This window comes from Cyprinodon tularosa, unplaced genomic scaffold, assembly GCF_016077235.1.
Source record: "Cyprinodon tularosa strain WSP-4 unplaced genomic scaffold, ASM1607723v1 ctg164, whole genome shotgun sequence".
NCBI classification, from domain to species: Eukaryota; Metazoa; Chordata; class Actinopteri; order Cyprinodontiformes; family Cyprinodontidae; genus Cyprinodon; species Cyprinodon tularosa.
Genome location: NW_024038475.1, coordinates 63962 through 83062, shown reverse-complemented (window position 1 = coordinate 83062; position 19101 = coordinate 63962). Strand labels below are relative to the sequence as shown.

Below are 19101 nucleotides of genomic sequence, written 5' to 3'. Positions count from 1 at the left end.
GCAACTAAGCGCTTCGCCGACGCCCGGAGACGTCCCGCCCCCGAGTATGCCGTAGGTCAGGAGGTATGGCTGTCCACTCGAGACATCCCCCTCAAGGGGGGATGGCTCGATGTCTCGAAAGCTCTCCCCCAGATTCATCGGTCCCTACAGGATCACTCGAGTCATCAACCCTTCAGCCGTCCGTCTCCAGCTACCTCAGTCCCTCCGGATCCACCCCACCTTCCACGTGTCCCAGATCAAGCCTGTCTCCTCGAGCCCTCTGTGCCCACCGTCCGACTCCCCACCACCCGCCCTGGAGGTCGATGGTCATCCGGCCTTCACGGTTGGATTCTAACCCCTGTGTCTATTTTCCAGGAAACCTGTGCCTCCTCTGGGAAAGCTCTGGAAGAGCTAACCTGCCGAGCCGACCCTCTGAGCCAAACCTGAAGATTCACAGAGAACCTCCAAGCAGCTCTGGACTAGAGCTGGGAAACCCAAAGCCAAGGTCTGTTCTAATTAGACGTGAGACGCTGAAGCAGCTACGGACTCTGCTGATGAACCCATCTCCAGAACCAACAGTGACTCTCCCAAAGTAAATCTCAAGAACCCTCAAGGTACAATCAGTAAACGTCTGGAAATCAAACCTCTGTTGGCTACGCTAACTGAACTGTCTCTCACGCAGACTCCAGCGAACCGGAACCCAGGCCCCGAACCAGAACCCGTATTTTCAGTGTGCTTGTGCATCAATAAAACTGTTAAACTTTTATCCTTGTGTCCGTCAGTGGTGTTCTGCATTCTTGGGTCGCTTTCTGTGAACCCATCATGACAATAAGATAACAGTCGTATATTTAGTTGTTTTGGATTTAGATTACTTGAAGAAAAAGTAAACAAAGAGGATTTTTTATTATTTTAATTTAAAAATTCTGCATTTAGATTTTAAAAACAGGAAAATAAATAAACAATAGATTTATTTTGACAGTGGCGTCAGATGGAGTTTGCTCTGCAAACGGAGGGTTGTCGGTTCAAGCTTTCCGTGTTGTGTCCTCCATGAAAACACTTCATGTGCATTGCCTGCTGATGGTGGTCAGAGGGGTCGCGCCAGTGTACGGCAGCCTCGCTTCTGTCAGCGAGCCCCAGGGCAGCTGTGGCTATAATGTAGTTTGCCACCAGAGCATGAGAGTGAATCACTGAATGTAATGTAAAACCCTTTGGTAAAGTCTCCCCACTTAAAAAGCACTATATAAGGACAGGCCATTTGCCATTTTCTATTTACGACCTTGTTTTAAAACAGAAAAACCAAAGAATGAACCAGATGGATGAGCATAGGTTTTGGTGTCCTTTCAACATTCGTTTTTACTTCTGTTCTTCACATTAATGTTGAAGTTTGATCACAGTTATTTGTTTAAATCCTTTTGACATGTCTTTTTTTATCAAGTAAATCATCCGACTAATGAACAAGATGAGGGGAAATAATCAGTTTTTATACCTTCTGAACACTAAAAGTTTCTGACACTCTAAAGCTCAGTTGATAAATGTGATGTGATGAAGGGGAGCTGGACCGAGGCACAGGCAGGAATGTTTGATGAGCAGTTTTAGTGATAATAAATGGAGGCATACAGATTAACTACAGGGAGAAGAGGACATGAAGCAGAAACAGAGAATCAGGCGGTTAAACAGGTAAACAGAAACAGGAGGATCAACCAAAGAGTAATGGAGCTGGATGCAGGTGAGGATAACTGGAGCAGCTGAGGGAAACGGGGAGTAGAATTCACAGAGAACAGAAAAAATGATGTAACGAAACTAAACACCAAGGAATGAACTCAAATGGCAGCACCCCACTAACTGGCACCTGTGGGGTTAAAGCCTCAGAGGACCTGTTAATGGTTAGAAAGGTGAGGACTGAAGTCTTCATCTAAACAACAAAATGGAGGAACCTCTGAGGGTTAAAAGAAGCCTCTGATAGAAACAAAACCTACAGATGCTTCCCTGGAGGCGTGGCCTGGCTAATGGAGGACGCTGTTATTATCGCTGTCGCTCATCGGAACAGTCGGCGGTTCGACCTCAGAGGAGAGGAAATGTTGGAAAAGCAGCCTGGAGTCCTGAGAGGAGCCCTACTGCTTCATAAATAAACTCTGCAGCCACAGTTTAGAACTGAGCTGATGGATGTCAGGAGGAAACGCTGACCTCCCGCCTGCTGATCATTTAAACACTTTCTACCCTGCAGACGACTTCGGGAGGCTGAGTTCTTCCTCAGATTCACTCCTGTTAGGGTTGCTTGTTTTTGTCATCGTCTGCTTTCTGCTGTTTATTTACCTCCAGTGAAACATACAGAGATTCAAACCAAGGAACCTTAATAATGTCAGTTTTGTCTTTAAATACTTTAAGTTCTTCTTTTTCTCTTGGTTTTTAGTAGGGATGTCCCCATCCCGGGTCATTTAACTGTGTGGCATCACTGCCAGGGTTGTAGATCTGTACATTGGTGATTTGTACTTCTATTTTTGCCAAGTTGTAACTTGCATTTATAACTTCTAAACTTATATTCCACAGAATATTCACAAGAGGGAACAAATGACAGTTATCTTACCCCATAGCCCTCCTGTGATTTATCTCTGCGCTCCAGGATACCTCACTGAGAGCCTCCATGGTGTATGAGCTTTGAATTCCAGATTGGCTGAACCCACGTTTCGATGTAAATAACTAATCTTGACTCTGAATGCAGAAGATCCAGCTTCTGTCTTTATGGCTCTCCAGGCGATAATTTGTTGAACTCTAACTCCAGAAACTGTCTATTTACCGTTAACCGTGTCATCTGTCATCAGAATTTCATGCCATTGTTGGAAACAGTTGACGTTGTTGCTTGAATTATCCTCCACTGAATTATCTCCCACCCAACAGATTTTAATATGCATGAGGTTTAGCATAATGACAGCTGTAAAACTTCCTCAAACATTCTGCTCAAATCTCAAATAAAGACTAAACTCCAACCTGAAGCCTCAGAGTCGGGTTGAGCGGTGTGATTCTGTTTGCTGTTCGCATACTTCTACATCGTCATTTAAACCACAGTTCCTCTTCTGGTTTTTGCAACCACACAGCTCCACAGTGGAGGTCCTGTCCAATCAGAATGAAGCAGACCTCCAGCGCCGCCTGGGGGAGCGGCAGGAGGAGATCCAACACATGCAGGAGATCCTGGAAGCCAAAGTCCAGCTGCTGCAGAAGGTACAGTTTACTGGTGGATCGATCGCAGAGTGGACGATAATCGAATTGGATCAGATCTGAGAAATCAACACAATAACATGAAATGACTCAGATGTGTGTCTGTGGTTTCCAGGAGGCAGAGGTTGCTCGAGACGAGGCCCAGCGGATGGCCTCTCTGGCGGACTCCGAGGCGCGGCGCTGCCTTGCTCTGGAGAGGCAGATGGTGGAGAGAATGGAGGAGGAAGGAGACTCTGGTCGACTCCATGCAAAGACTGACGGAGACAGGTGAGTTATCCTGATGGGTGGAAAAATGTTTTCTTTAAAATCAACTGAAAGTATCTGTTGGTTCCCTGAAAGACGACTGGATACTAAACGTCCTCAGAGTCCAATAGACCTAAAGGACCTTAGAAGAGATATAGGGACAGAAGGTGTGATGATGATGATGACACAAATGAGACTGTAGGTCAGGGCGCATCTTAGATCTGGTCAGACATGGGGTTCAGTCTGTCTTCCTTCTTAAGGCTGGTTTATACTGGTTTAAACAAGGTCGTCTGCACGTGTGTCGCAGTGAACGCAAATACGCCCCGCCCCTTCCACCAACACTCTGCTGCACCTCTCCAAAATTGTAGGTGTCCGCAGACAGTGCCGCAGACAGGAGGCCTCTGACTGGTCAAATCTATGCGTATTTCCTGTTTGCTACCTTACCGGCTTGTTTTGTTTGTATGACCGCCATTGTGGCAAACGACTCGTGAATTTGGACCAGCTAGAAGAGTGAGGTGCGCTAGAACGCTGGGACCCTTTTCCACCTGGATCCCCGCTCTTTTTCACCCTCGTGTCCCTCTATTGTCACACAACCTCTCCCCCACTTCCTCACCGCCTCAGCCGTATCTAGACCTACAGCTAGTTCCTGATTGTCCCTTCTGCGTTGTGGCGTGGAATAACAAAGCGCAGACCACGCTTCAAAATTGGGCATAATTCAAAAATATCTGCGACCAGCTCACTGCGACACACTGCTGTGGGAGGATAACCAGCGTTTTAGAAAACGTTTGATGCAAACAGCCTTGAGGCAGATCTGTGCTCCACTAACACCCCCATGGTGTCTCTTTCAGGCTGGTTGAGGACTTGATGCAGCAGAAACAGTCACTTGATCGCCAGGTGGAGGAGCTCCAGGTCAAAGTCCACGATCTTTCCTCCGCGCTGAAGGACAGAGAGCGAGACGCCGAGGTATTTAAAGCCCAGACCAAATCAACCACATTTTCACCGCAGACTAAAGGGTTTCAAATATCTGGATGAAATTATTGAACTCATCTAAAAAAAGTTTATTAGAAATAAGAGCAAAAGTATTTATCCTCATAATCTGTAATGATGGGTTAATTATTTTAGCTTCAAAGCCTGTCAGGAAAATGGATTTTAAAAACATTTACTGTGATCAGGTCAAAAGTTGTGACGGTTTTTATCTGTTTTGTGGGAGATTTCTTTATTGGATTAAACTAAATATCCTCTTTAAATGATTTGTTCAAAACCTTTCATCAATCATTTATGGATCTAATTAAACTGTGCTTCAGTCATTTAATGATGGAATGACTCAGGGTCGAGTCCTCGGACCTCTTTTCTTTATTTTTAATGAAATGATTGGATTCGGTTTAAATGATTTTCTGCCATCTTCAAAAAAATGTTAATCATAAATTACCAACAATCATCAGGACTGGAGCAGATTTCTCCAACCAGCTTCCTGTAGGAAGTTAAACACAGAATGCCTGTAAATTAGCAGAACCTGTGATTGTGACCGAAGACAGGTCTGTATTTGGAGGTTTACCTCTGGGTATGAAAAGGTGCTACAGCTGACCCTCCTCTAAGGCCACCTAGGCTGATGGTTCTCTTACACCATTTACACTACCCTTGAAAAACTGTGCCGAGACCAGTCCGAGCTCAGTAACTGAGATAACTTATCGTGTGTAAATGGAAAGCAAACTGAACTGAACCGAGCTAGACACAACCGAACCGAGCTAACTGCAGACCAGTTCCAGAGGTGGGCTCGGCTTGGTTTTTCCCTGGCTTGGTTCTCTGATAACAAGAGCGCATGAGCAGAACGCCCCTTCTACGTCTGGCTGCACATCCCAATTCACACTCCATTCCAGTAGTTGGCGGTAATGCCCCTCCGTAATGCTTGCCAACCAACACAAAACAGAAGAAGAAGAACAACTATAAACAACAATCGAAATCTTCTCCACGCAACATTTTAAATAACGGCATTTTAAATAATAACACCAAAGTACAGCAATAATAATCAAGCATAACTTTCTGAATGTGACGGGCGCCGCCATTTTGATTTGCTTGATTCCCTCCTTCTTCGTCTTCTTCTTCTTGTGTTTCATGGCGGTTTGCAAACAACTTTTGGTGCATTACCGCCACCAACTGCTTGATTTCCTCCTTTAATACTGGCAGTAATACCGCAGATCGTCACTAGGAGGCGAGGAGTCGAGGAACCGAGATAGCGTTATGTGTAAACGGTCGTCAGAACCGAGCTCGACCTGGTTAACTTATCCGAGCTCGGACCGGTCTCGGCATGGATCGGTTTTTCAAGGGTAGTGTAAATGGGGTATCTGGATCCATCCTGTTTCTCTGGGTCGAGACGTTCCTCATCCCTCCTGCTAGGTGTTCTCTTTACTTCAAGGAGTGTTTTTTGATATTTTTATGGTTCTCACCGGTGTTCTTGACACTCCATCCGGCTATCTTGGGGTAAATTCACTCTCTGATTTCAACCATCCCCTTGTGGAGCAGTGGGCTGCCATTGTGTGGCACCCAGGGAGCAGTGTGGGGTTAAGGGCTCAGGAACCCAGAGTGGAGGCTGTGGGGATCCACCAGGAACTTGCAACCTACTCTAGAGCCCTGCTCTAACCACTAGGCCAATACTCCCCAAGCTGTTTGGCTAACAGGAAGCTAAGAGGCTAATAGGGAAACAGTTTTATTATGTACTTCTTTTACAGAATGAGAACTGCTGAATCCTCCTACGACCCGTTTGTTCATATTCTGCCGCTCCCTGGTTTTTCCTTGTGTTTTGTTGTTAACCTTTTCATAACATGAGGACCCAAATTTGGGTCCTCAGCACTCGCCCCAAGATGGTTTTTAGACCTGTAACATATTCTCTGGGGTCTTGCCTTTATTTTGATACCAAAACAATTAAAATAAACTCTGTTGTTCTTGAGATACATTCAATTCATTTTGGGCATGTTATTTTCAAGCAGATTTCTCGAAAACAGGCCTAGTGTCCAAGAGGTTAAACCAATTCCTGCATTTCAGAGTGTTATACTGCCACCTGCTGGTACACCGGGATAAAACACTGTTTTCATTAGCTTCCTCTGTTTATTTGTATATTTTCATCTAAATAATCCAATTTGATCTGTTTTTTTTTTACTGTCTCTTCATGCTGACACGTGTTCTAATCTGTTGATTATAAAAGACACCTTTGTCCTTTATTACAAACCTTTGTTTGCAACAAAAAATAAGCTGATGCATTCTTCCATTCAGGTCACAGTTTATTTGTTTCTAATTACTATCATGTGAGGCTTTGCTCTGAACAATGTTGGGCTCTCTGAGCAGGAGAAGGAGGCCGTTGTCTCCCTGTCAAATGTTTAACAGTGGAGACGCCTCCTCTGTCTCCATCAGCTGTCGCTCTGTTGTGTTCCTGCTCCTCTGAGGAAAATAAACTCTGGCTGCCGTCAGTCAGCTGTGTTTGGCACTTTCCTCTGATTAGGATTAATTGATCTTTGATTGCGAGCCTCGTTCCAGACGATGGATGTTTGCTGGAGAGTCCACAGAGGCTGGGGAAGGTGACAAATGTGGATCCAGGGGGAGTCCTGTGGTGGTCCATGTGTTTGGTGGGGTGGAAAACGAATCACACTTTGGAGCAGTTTTATCAACAATACATCCTGCAGGCTGTGATAAAACAAGACGGATGGACGTCTCATTTCTCCGTGAGGCGGTGAAATCAGCCGTTATTCATGTAGGTTTGGTCTGAGCTGACAGGTCGCCCCGGGAAACGCATGAACTCATTCTGGACTACCAGGGAGTGGATGGACGGTTTGGAAACAACCAGAACCTGTTTGCTCCGTTCACACTGAAACAAATGAGGCTTTATGGAAACAGGACGGGCTGCTCTAGGCTAAAGGTGGACTGTTCCAGGAGGAATGATTCATTGGGTCAGCAATGGCTCAGGTCCTATTAGTTCATAGAGGTTGAACCTCTGCTCTGTTAGAAAGCTTTTAGATGAAGACCAAGATGTAAAACTGTCAAAAAACTTAATAGGATGAAATAAAAAAACAACGAGAATCTAAAACCTTAAAAGATCCAATAAAGTTAAAATTATTGAATTCAGTTTGTTTCTATAGAGCCGTTTCACAACACGGGTCACTCCAAGGGCCTTTACCATACAGATCATCTGACCAATAACATTACTGAGATCATCAAACCAATCAGATCATCAGGCCAATCAGATCATCAGGCCAATCAGACCAATAAGATCATCAGACCAATAAGATCATCAGGCCAATCAGATCATCAGACTAATCAGATCATCAGGCCAATCAGATCATCAGGCCAATCAGATCATCAGACTAATCAGATGATCATCAGACTAATCAGATCATCAGGCCAATCAGATCATCAGGCCAATCAGATCATCAGACCAATCAGATCATCAGGCCAATCAGATCATCAGGCCAATCAGACCAATAAGATCATCAGACCAATAAGATCATCACGCCAATCAGATCATCAGACTAATCAGATCATTAGGCCAATCAGATCATCAGACCAATCAGACCAATCAGACCAATCAGATCATCAGGCCAATCAGACCAATCAGATCATCAGGCCGATCAGATCATCAGGCCAATCAGACCAATCAGACCAATCAGATCATCAGACCAATCAGATCATCAGGCCAATCAGACCAATCAGACCAATCAGATCATCAGGCCAATCAGACCAATCAGATCATCAGGCCAATCAGATCATCAGGCCAATCAGACCAATAAGATCATCAGACCAATAAGATCATCACGCCAATCAGATCATCAGACTAATCAGATCATCAGGCCAATCAGATCATCAGACCAATCAGATCATCAGGCCAATCAGACCAATCAGACCAATCAGATCATCAGGCCAATCAGACCAATCAGATCATCAGGCCGATCAGATCATCAGGCCAATCAGATCATCAGGCCAATCTGATCATCAGGCCAATCAGAACATCAGACCAATAAGATCATCAGACCAATCAGATCATCAGGCCAATCAGATCATCAGGCCAATCAGATCATCAGACCAATCAGATCATCAGGCCAATCAGACCAATCAGATCATCAGACCAATCAGATCATCAGGCCAATCAGAACATCAGACCAATAAGATCATCAGACCAATCAGATCATCAGGCCAATCAGATCATCAGACCAATCAGATCATCAGACCAATCAGATCATCAGGCCAATCAGATCATCAGGCCAATCAGACCAATAAGATCATCAGACCAATAAGATCATCAGGCCAATCAGATCATCAGACTAATCAGATCATCAGGCCAATCAGATCATCAGGCCAATCAGACCAATAAGATCATCAGACCAATAAGATCATCAGGCCAATCAGATCATCAGACTAATCAGATCATCAGGCCAATCAGATCATCAGACCAATCAGATCATCAGGCCAATCAGACCAATCAGATCATCAGGCCAATCAGACCAATCAGATCATCAGGCCAATCAGATCATCAGGCCAATCAGATCATCAGGCCAATCAGATCATCAGGCCAATCAGAACATCAGACCAATAAGATCATCAGACCAATCAGATCATCAGGCCAATCAGATCATCAGGCCAATCAGATCATCAGACCAATCAGATCATCAGGCCAATCAGACCAATCAGATCATCAGACCAATCAGATCATCAGGCCAATCAGAACATCAGACCAATAAGATCATCAGACCAATCAGATCATCAGGCCAATCAGATCATCAGGCCAATCAGACCAATCAGATCATCAGGCCAATCAGATCATCAGACCAATCAGATCATCAGGCCAATCAGATCATCAGGCCAATCAGACCAATAAGATCACCAGACCAAAAAGATCATCAGGCCAATCAGATCATCAGACTAATCAGATCATCAGGCCAATCAGATCATCAGGCCAATCAGATCATCAGACCAATCAGATCATCAGGCCAATCAGATCATCAGGCCAATCAGACCAATAAGATCATCAGACCAATAAGATCATCAGGCCAATCCGATCATCAGACTAATCAGATCATCAGGCCAATCAGATCATCAGGCCAATCAGATCATCAGGCCAATCAGATCATCAGGCCAATCAGATCATCAGACCAATCAGATCATCAGGCCAATCAGATCATCAGGCCAATCAGACCAATAAGATCATCAGACCAATAAGATCATCAGGCCAATCAGATCATCAGACCAATCAGATCATCAGGCCAATCAGATCATCAGGCCAATCAGACCAATAAGATCATCAGACCAATAAGATCATCAGGCCAATCAGATCATCAGACTAATCAGATCATCAGGCCAATCAGATCATCAGACCAATCAGATCATCAGGCCAATCAGATCAATCAGACCAATCAGATCATCAGGCCAATCAGACCAATCAGATCATCAGGCCAATCAGATCATCAGGCCAATCAGATCATCAGGCCAATCAGATCATCAGGCCAATCAGAACATCAGACCAATAAGATCATCAGACCAATCAGATCATCAGGCCAATCAGATCATCAGGCCAATCAGATCATCAGACCAATCAGATCATCAGGCCAATCAGACCAATCAGATCATCAGACCAATCAGATCATCAGGCCAATCAGATCATCAGACCAATCAGATCATCAGACCAATCAGATCATCAGGCCAATCAGACCAATCAGATCATCAGACCAATCAGATCATCAGGCCAATCAGATCATCAGACCAATAAGATCATCAGACCAATCAGATCATCAGGCCAATCAGATCATCAGACCAATCAGATCATCAGGCCAATCAGATCATCAGGCCAATCAGATCATCAGGCCAATCAGACCAATCAGATCATCAGGCTAATCAGATCATCAGACCAATCAGATCATCAGGCCAATCAAAACATCAGACCAATAAGATCATCAGACCAATCAGATCATCAGGCCAATCAGATCATCAGGCCAATCAGACCAATAAGATCATCAGACCAATCAGATCATCAGACCAATCAGATGATCATCAGACCAATCAGATGATCCAGACTGGTTCAAAGTTTTCTAAGGACTGCAGGGCAGACAGTGAGGTGAACGGCAGGCCCATGGGCAGTTCGAGACAGGGGCCTATGGGGCCCAGAGCCCCAGCAGAACTGGTCTTGGCCCCTGGTATGGCCCCTGTACCGTTTTCTTTCTATAATATATGCTGACACAGAAACAGACGCTGATTGGTCCCTGGAATCACTTTTTAACTGTTTCTCTTTAAAAGTGACCTAAAAACTTTTGTTTCCGCCATATTAGACATGTTTCCATCAACATTTCTTAACGCATCACATTAGCTTGATGGAAACAGCTAAATTAATATCTAGTCTACTAAGTTTTGCCAAAAAGTTTTTACACTCAATTGAGGTGGTTTTTGGCATCAGATGTTTGTAAAGTGAGATTCTCAGGAAAGACAGCGGTGACTGCCAATCACTGAAAAGACGGTGGGCCAATCAGGAGCTTGTGGGCGGTCTAAACTCAGGGAAGCGGCATTCAGCTTGAGCTGCGGTTTTCCGCTTGGTCCTAGTGCTCAACGAATATCTGTGTACTGTATTGTAACATTGTTTTTGGACAGTAAAACATGCAGGGGACCAAAACCGACGTTTGAAAAAGTACATGTCCCCCCAAAAAATTACGCGCATGGCTCACATGATTAATCAGATGTTTCCTCTGCCAGCATCCTGAATGCAGCATTAGAACCATATTTCACATTCATTAAAAGCTCATTCATCACAGCGCTAGCTTGCTAACTCTACTTCCAGTTCATACAGCGTAACTTAAATATATGACATTGTTTTGCTTCGCATCTCTTTGTTCATACTGAATGATGGCCTTTTCTTTTTTTTTATTATGTGCTCTATTAAACATCTGGCCTCAGAGCAAATACTAAGGCCATCACTACCTCTTAATACTTCAGTCATCTCATTTTTCCATCATCTCTTGCATTAGATGACTTTTATAGGGCTCTTCATTGATCAGGCATAAAAGTTGAATAAAGTAGTAAAAGTGGGGACCGTTTCATCAGTTTTTGCTTCTCCCTCATTTTCTACAGGCTATTTTCATTTAGATGACAATACTTAAACATAGTAGGCTGATAAACCAAAATAAATGAGAGAGTAAATGTGTAATTTAGTCTGGCCTGTGACGTAGGAAGCGCAACAGAAATCTGTTGGGGGAGTGTAAACAAACAGCCTGTTGGTAAAACGGCGAATACGTCCTTAAAAATGGATGAGCGTAGAGCCTCTTCCTGCTCATGTTTCAATGAAAACCCCAAGTCTAAAGGCCAGGACATGATCTACAGGGGCACTGGCCCCTGTCTAGCACAGGCCATGGTGAGGAATGATGACAGTGGCGAGGTGCACTGTATGCATGTAAGCACAACCGATGTTCAAGGCTACAAGATTGAAAGTATTGAAAATAAAAGACCAATACTTTTCTGTTTAATGTCTAAGAAATTACTGTTAGTTAATAAACAGTTTTTGAAAAGCTGCTGGCCTTAAGTGGGTAACAGTTTTTGGAACTTGAGATGTCTGTAAATTAGGGTGACCATATTTTCATTTTGGAAAACCAGGACACCTTGGAGCGGGGGGTGGGGGTGGTTGATTGAAAGAACAAATGTCTCATCATCGGGATTTGCTCCGTGATGAGAGGAAATGTTACTTGTTACAAGTTGTTTTAATGGTTATAGAGTCAGATATGTGGCGGTAATGTTTGATTTATCTAAAGGTTTTTATCTGTTACTGTGTTAATGGGTTTGGCCTGAATTTAAGGACAGATTCTAATAAAGCTGCAGAGTGGGGACTATAAATTTGATAGGAGTTTAATTTTTTTATTGTTGTTTTGCACAATATGCTTAACTAAGTATTTTTTGTTCATGAATATTAGAGATTTTGCAGATACATTTTGTAGATACATTGTTTAGATTTACTTATATATTTCTAACCCTTTTATAGAATAGAATAGAAAATCCCTTTATTGTCCCACAATGGGCAAAATTACAGCAGCAGAAAGATTATTGAAAATGGTCACACAAATGAGGACCTTAGAGAAATGTATAAGAATAACATAATAGGGAAGAGTTAAAATATAAAAAATAAAATTCTGTAAAGTGTTTTAACAATATAAAACTGGAGAATTAATAACCAATATGCAGCTATAGACATTTTTCCAGTAATGGATATTTGAAAATAGCAGCAACATCAGAGATGTGCAGAATGACAGCAGCAGGTTATTTAACTGACTAAGGTTTCTATCATTACATTTGATTTTATCTGTTCATGCTCCCGGTGGTTGGAACATTTATTCCATTCTGGATTCTTGTGAGTGTAGTCTTTGTTCACTTTAACTTTTTAAAAAATAAATAAATAAACAGTTTTGAAAACCTCGGTATTCATTCTTTTCCTGCTTTGTGTGTCAACTTTCACGGTGGCTAAGCAACAGAGCATACGGAGGTAAAACCTGCTGAAGGGTAGACCTGTTCGAATTTACAGCCAAAACTCTTCCGGCCTCCTTATTTTCAAGGACTTCGAAGGATCCAGTCCAGGTAGACCGCGTCCTTGGAGGATGCAGCCCAGGTTTTCGAACAGAGCCTCTGATTAAGAACAGGGCCGCCCGCACTGACGCGGCTCAGGGATTACGTCACACGGAGCGTTGTGCGCAGTGAAATCAGGACATTTCCTCACTTTCTAAAAAAAAAACCCGGGACGCCCGGGACAGGACGTGAAATACGGATATGTCCCGGGAAATACAGACGTTTGGTCACCCTATGTAAATGCTGTTGGTCAAACTTACAATGCTGAAACTCTCTACACTATCTGTATCTAAAAAAGATCATTTACTTTGGTTTGGTGGGGGGATGGGGGGGGGGGCATACCATTTTTTGAAAGAACCCTACTAAACAAGGGCGTAGGTTTGATTTTAACTTTGGTAGGGACACGATTGGTCGGGTGTCATTGGTGCTATGCAATATGCACGCCCTTTTTTATGCTCGATGTGAGCATCCGTACTGATAAGAGGAATTCAATGTTAAAAGAGAAAAGCATAATTTTGCTACATTAATAAAAATTAAATAAAAGAAACACTACACTCATTAGATGCTGTTTATCAATGTTTGAAGCATTAATTGATTATTTCAATAATCGTCAACTAATTTAATAATTGATTCATCATTAACTGGAGTATAAAGACTCTAAAACATAATATAAATGTAAAATGTGTCTTTTTCCAACAGAGCAACCCACTTAGATCAGTAATTATACCAAAATTGTAAAACTACAATACATATATATAATCAAAATTCTCCATCCAGAACTCCTCATGTGGAAATATTTTAGTTTCACCTGGTTTATTTAGACATCACCTGAAGCACTGAATGGCAGCTGCTTCACCTACAAGCTGCCCTGCATCATTATTACTGGATATCTGTGTTTCCTATAATCATATAATGTATAAGTGCATTTTTAATAGTAAAGGATTAAATGTAACACAACCTTTTATCATTGTCCTATATTGCTACTGTCTGACTGTATAAATAGCTCCTTATGTATATTTTCTTTTTAGTGGCATCATCTACAAACACAACACTGAGAATGAGCCTAAGTTTATTAAAATATAAAATCACTTTTAACAATTATAAAAGACAATATAACACTATCTTATCTGTAATTTAATAATATCCAAAATAAACAGTCAGATTCCAGCATTTTTACCAGACATTAATGTTTGTACTAATTTACTTATAGACTGTGTGGAAATCTATGTAAGATAAAATCAATGTTAATATTCTTCATCTGTTTGTTCTTCTCTTTATCCTATTTCTAGAAGTATAAATAGTCAATTAAATTATTATTATTATTTGGAACCCTAATTATGCTTTTTAAACGATATACAGCAGATGTTTAGCCGCCATTTCTTGTTGTTTTCCTCTATAAGAGAAATAACACCTGCTAATAATTATACCTGAACTTTCTCAGAGTCATCAAAAAATGAAACCAGTAACAGCAACTAAATATTGGTAAAAAGGAAACCGTCACATTTTCTTTTTTTAGGTGGCTGTGGCTAAGAATCAGAAATGTTGATGGCTTACAGCCTTTATTTGCCCATTTTGTGTCTTCAGAACTCCTGGCTGACTCAGAATATTTCGTTTTATAAAAGAAAAAAAAAGGTTTTTGTTTTGTAGTGTACATGATATTCATTTTTTTTATTGGGACTAGTTTCATAGTCTAATATTAATTGTAGTAACCGCTGCATTCTAGTGTGAATAAATTTTCAATGTTGTGCTCCAAGCACAGCGGACTAGAAAACAGCCAATCAGAAAGAGAGAAGGCGGGACCTAAGGCAGAACAGCCAATGAGAGTGGAGTTAAACAGCGCAGCACAGTTCAATGCGCTGCTAGGTGAAAGGGACAGGAGAGACCAGGCAGAGGAGCTGCGAGAGGAAAAGAGCCACTGCTGTAAATTATAAACATGTTGCTCACATCCAATTATTGGTCGGGACAATTAGGACGGTTCAAAACTTTGGTAGGGACATGTCCCTATGGTCCCTATGCAAACCTACGCCCATGCTACTAAATGAGGTTTATGGTGACGTTTTTCGCTGAGTCATCTCTATCGCCGGGCTCATTTTTAGCTTTGGAGTGGTGCATCTTCTTTGAATATATGATCTTCGGAGGGAGAGGCTGCGCGATTGAAGATACTCTTTTTTTTTTTTTTTTCTCCGTCGGGGTGATGCATCTTTATAGTTATAGAGGATCTTAGTGCTCTTCCTCTCCGGCCGCAGCTGGTTCTGCCGTTAACCGCGTCCGGAGACCAGACCGGTACCCGGACTTTTTACCATCCCAGCCGCGTAGAGAAGAGAGCAGGATCCGCTGCTGCGGGGGAAATATCGGGCAGAAGGAGGGAGAGGAGAAGCGATGGAGATTTAAGGAGGCAGAGACGGAGCGAAGCTGGACTCATCCTGAGGAAAAAATATATATATGTGGAACATTTGGTTAGGGAGGGGCGAATCACAGTCTATGATGAGAGCCTCACACCCGCCCCGCGGGGAGATCTGCGTGATGAAATCATGCTGATCGCGTTGTTTCGGTCCTGTCTGCGTGAACCGGCGAGATTTGGTTTCCTGCATCAGGAAAAGGACATCAGCTGTTTTATCTGCATCATCAATCAGTCTGGGAGGATCTGAGCATATTTAAAGCAGACTGAAGTTTCCTCAATGGATTAGATAGAAACATCAGACCTTCTTCAATCTCATAATTCACATCCAAAGTTTCTCTATCCATCCATCCATCCATCCATCCATCCATCCATCCATCCCTCCTGAGCCTTCTGTGATGCTGGACGTGGTGAAGATGAAGGAGGCCTGCAGGATCTGTGCCCGGGAGCTCTGTGGGAACCAGAGGCGCTGGATTTTCCACCCTGGAGCCAAACTCAGCCTGCAGGTGCTGCTGTCTCATGTCCTGGGCCACGAGCTGAGCCGAGATGGCCGCAGGGAGTTCGCCTGCTCCAAGTGCACCTTCATGCTGGAGCGGATGTACCGCTTCGATACTGTGATCGCCCGGGTGGAGGCGCTGTCCCTGGAGCGCCTGCACAAGCTGTTGTTGGAGAAGGAGCGGCTGCGGCAGTGCATTGGCGGTCTGTACCGTAGGAACAACCCCGAGGAGAGCAGCATGGACCGTCCAGAGGACACCTCAGTGGATGATCTGTCAGCCCTGCATGAGGTCAGCTACTCAGACCTGATCCAGGAGGATCTGGTGTTCTCCATCTACGAGTCCTGGGCAGATAAAGAGGACCCTGCGCTGGACCAGCAGCTCCACCAGTGCACCGGAGCAGATGCTGGGCAGAAGCCCAGGAGATGCAGGGGCTGCGCCGCACTCCGGGTGGCAGACTCTGACTATGAGGCCGTTTGTAAGGTGCCCAGGAGAATTGGACGCAGAAGCACCTCGTGTGGCCCGTCTACCCGCTACTCAGGGGCCAGCGTCGGGGTGGAGGATCTGACCAGAGCTGCTGCAGCCTCTGAGGCAGCAACTGTCCTGTGTGATCCTCCTGCTGTGACAGAGGCTGATAAAAGGAGCCCCAGTCCCACCTCTTCTGAGGAGTCTCTAGAAATCCCCAAAATCCAGGAGGAAACTGAATCCAAGGAGGCGTCTATGAGAAGAAAACCCAGAAGCGAGGGCTCCTCCGCTGGGCTGGAGATGCTTCTGAGCCTCCTGAGGGGCTGGCAACATCAGCCGCTTAGACCCCCCCAGGGCAGCAAGCTCCCAGTGCTTGTGAAAGCCAAACTGGAGCAGAATCAGTCCATCCCAGCGCGGTCGCCTTGCGGTGGAGGAGCAGGCCCCTGCGAGCCGTACCCCCATCCGGCTATCCCAGAGGTGGTGGTCCTCTGTCCAGAGCAGGAGCTGCAGGTGGAGCTGGAAGAGATGGAGGAGCAGTGGCTAGATGACTACATCCGGTGTGGCCCGTTCCGCTTCCAGCAGGTAGAGCAGAAACTAGAACCACTGAGCAAATGCAAACCCTCTAGGTTTGTAATCTTGATGGGCAGGTGGTTTACTCTGGGGGAACCGGGACTCATCATCCGTATAATCCACATTAAAACCCAGCAAAGAGCTCAGACTGAGCAGGAAGAGAGACGGATCCAGATTCAGCCTCAATCTCATCTCCTCCCCGCTGACTCTCCTCAGAGTTATGACCCCTCCTATGTCTGTATCCTAGCCACCTCTGTGTTGCTCTGGCAACAGTCTCCACTCGGTCTGTCGGCCTACATATCTCCCTTTGTCATTTAGAGGATCAGTGTGGATGTGCTTCCATCTCTCCCTGTTTCCCAGGCTGGGAATGAAGCCTCAGACCGCTGTAGGCAGCAGATCCTTCAGGGATTCCTCCGTCAGGTTGATCACCAGATCATCCTTTAAAATGTCAAGTTATGATTTATTAAGTTCTCTCAGAGCAGACTACTTCAGTCTGTCCACAGGCTGTTAGACGAACACACCGTGGCATTGGGAAGCTAGTTTGATTTGATTTATTTATACTCTGACTAAAACAAGGAAACTAAAGGCGATGAGAGCAGGCCACTGTGGCAAGGGTCGATTCAGCACCTAACCTATTATAATCCTGGAAGGAGGTGATCTCCTCAATGGAGAAAAAATCATTTTCTGGTCAGTCCAACTGTAGATAATATGAGCTTCATTGTGTCTGTGTATTGATGGAGTAAGAAGACAAAAAGCTTCCACTGTTCACACCTGCAGCTAATCCACTGATTGTCTGGATTATTACACAGCTTTCCTTTATATTTGTTTTAAGTAGGTATCTTTCACTGTGATAAATGGATATTTCAGGCCGACTGGCGCCTAGTTAAATGGCGTTTGGACTGGTGTACCCCTTCCTTGCTGGGTGGGAAATGGGAGCACCCCACACTTAAAAACAGCTGATAACTTCCAAACCCAAAGAAGAAACCACAAAAACAATAGTGATTAAAAACCGTCCTGGTGTTCTGCTGGTGATTTGTTTTTGCTAAGTACAGCTCACAATCTCCTCTTTTACCTTAAAGCTTTGTGTTAATATCCCGGACAAGCCCCCAAGATATTGCTCCACCATAAGCAATCTAGTTAATCATCACTTATGACAAAGTTGTCCAAAAATATCTCTATAAGGTTTAGATAGAAAGAACCAAAAAAATGTAAGAGCAAACCTTTGGTCGACATAACAAGCCCTGAAAAATCGCAGACAAACATTTGGATTCAATCCAGCTTGTTTGGAGTGAATCAAGACAAAAGTATAAAAGTATCCTCATAAAACAATTTATTGGATTTTTATTGTGTAGATTTCAATCACGAAACCAAATCTTCATGTAGTAATATGTGAGCCATTATTTTGAACTCAAACATTGGTTGATTTTTGTTTTGCAAAAACAGGCATTGGTCGGTTTTTCCAACTCCAGCTGTCTGACACTAAAACAACTGTCTAATTGCATATCATTTAACTAGGGTTGGGAATTGAAAAGATTTTCACGATTCCGATTCCCTTTTCGATTCTATGAAACGATTCGATTCTTTATCGATTCTTTTTTCGATTCCAATTTGGGGGGAAAAGGAGAACAAACAGTTTGATTATCAGAATCAACTTTGTTTACTTAACTATTGCACAATCTTACAAACTCAACAAGATCAAGATGTCCACAGGAAATGTGAAACTGGAGTAACATCTGTGTTTAAATGAAAAATGAATACAAGAACAAACTTAATATAACCAACAATGACTAATAACAAATGATGGGATAATAACCTATTTTAAATAACAAAAAATACTAATTATAAAACAGTAGTAGCACTGCAAAAAATGTAAATCTAAATAAGTCATTTGTTCTTAAAATAAGTTCATTTTTTCTTGAATTGAGTAAGTAAGTGAGACATTTTGCCAATGGAACAAGACAATTTACATTTGAAATAAGAAAAAACTATTGCATTGTCTTATTTCAAGTGCATATTATCTAATTATCTTATTTTAAATGTAAAAATACTCATTCCATTGGCAAACTATCTTATTTACCTGCTCAAATTAAGGGTAAATACACTTGATTTAAGATATTTTTACTTAATTTCAGATCGTTTTTGCAGTGAGGGAAAATTAACAAT

At 43.2% G+C, this 19101-nt stretch overlaps 1 protein-coding gene across 7 annotated transcripts in view; it reads left to right on the top strand.

Annotated features, from left to right (window-relative positions):
- Positions 1-19101, top strand: part of LOC119780656 (phosphodiesterase 4D interacting protein) — a 109504-nt gene that overhangs the window by 54821 nt on the left and 35582 nt on the right. For 3 of the 7 annotated variants that reach the window (XM_038280765.1, XM_038280764.1, XM_038280766.1), the window contains exons 6-8: positions 3072-3195; positions 3308-3459; positions 4284-4398. In XM_038280765.1, coding sequence (XP_038136693.1) covers positions 3072-3195; positions 3308-3459; positions 4284-4398 — 391 coding nt within the window. Of the gene's footprint in view, positions 1-3071; positions 3196-3307; positions 3460-4283; positions 4399-15228; positions 15748-15779; positions 16951-19101 lie in introns of those variants that run through there. The other 4 variants (XM_038280761.1, XM_038280759.1, XM_038280763.1 and 1 more) reach the window with 2 other exon arrangements.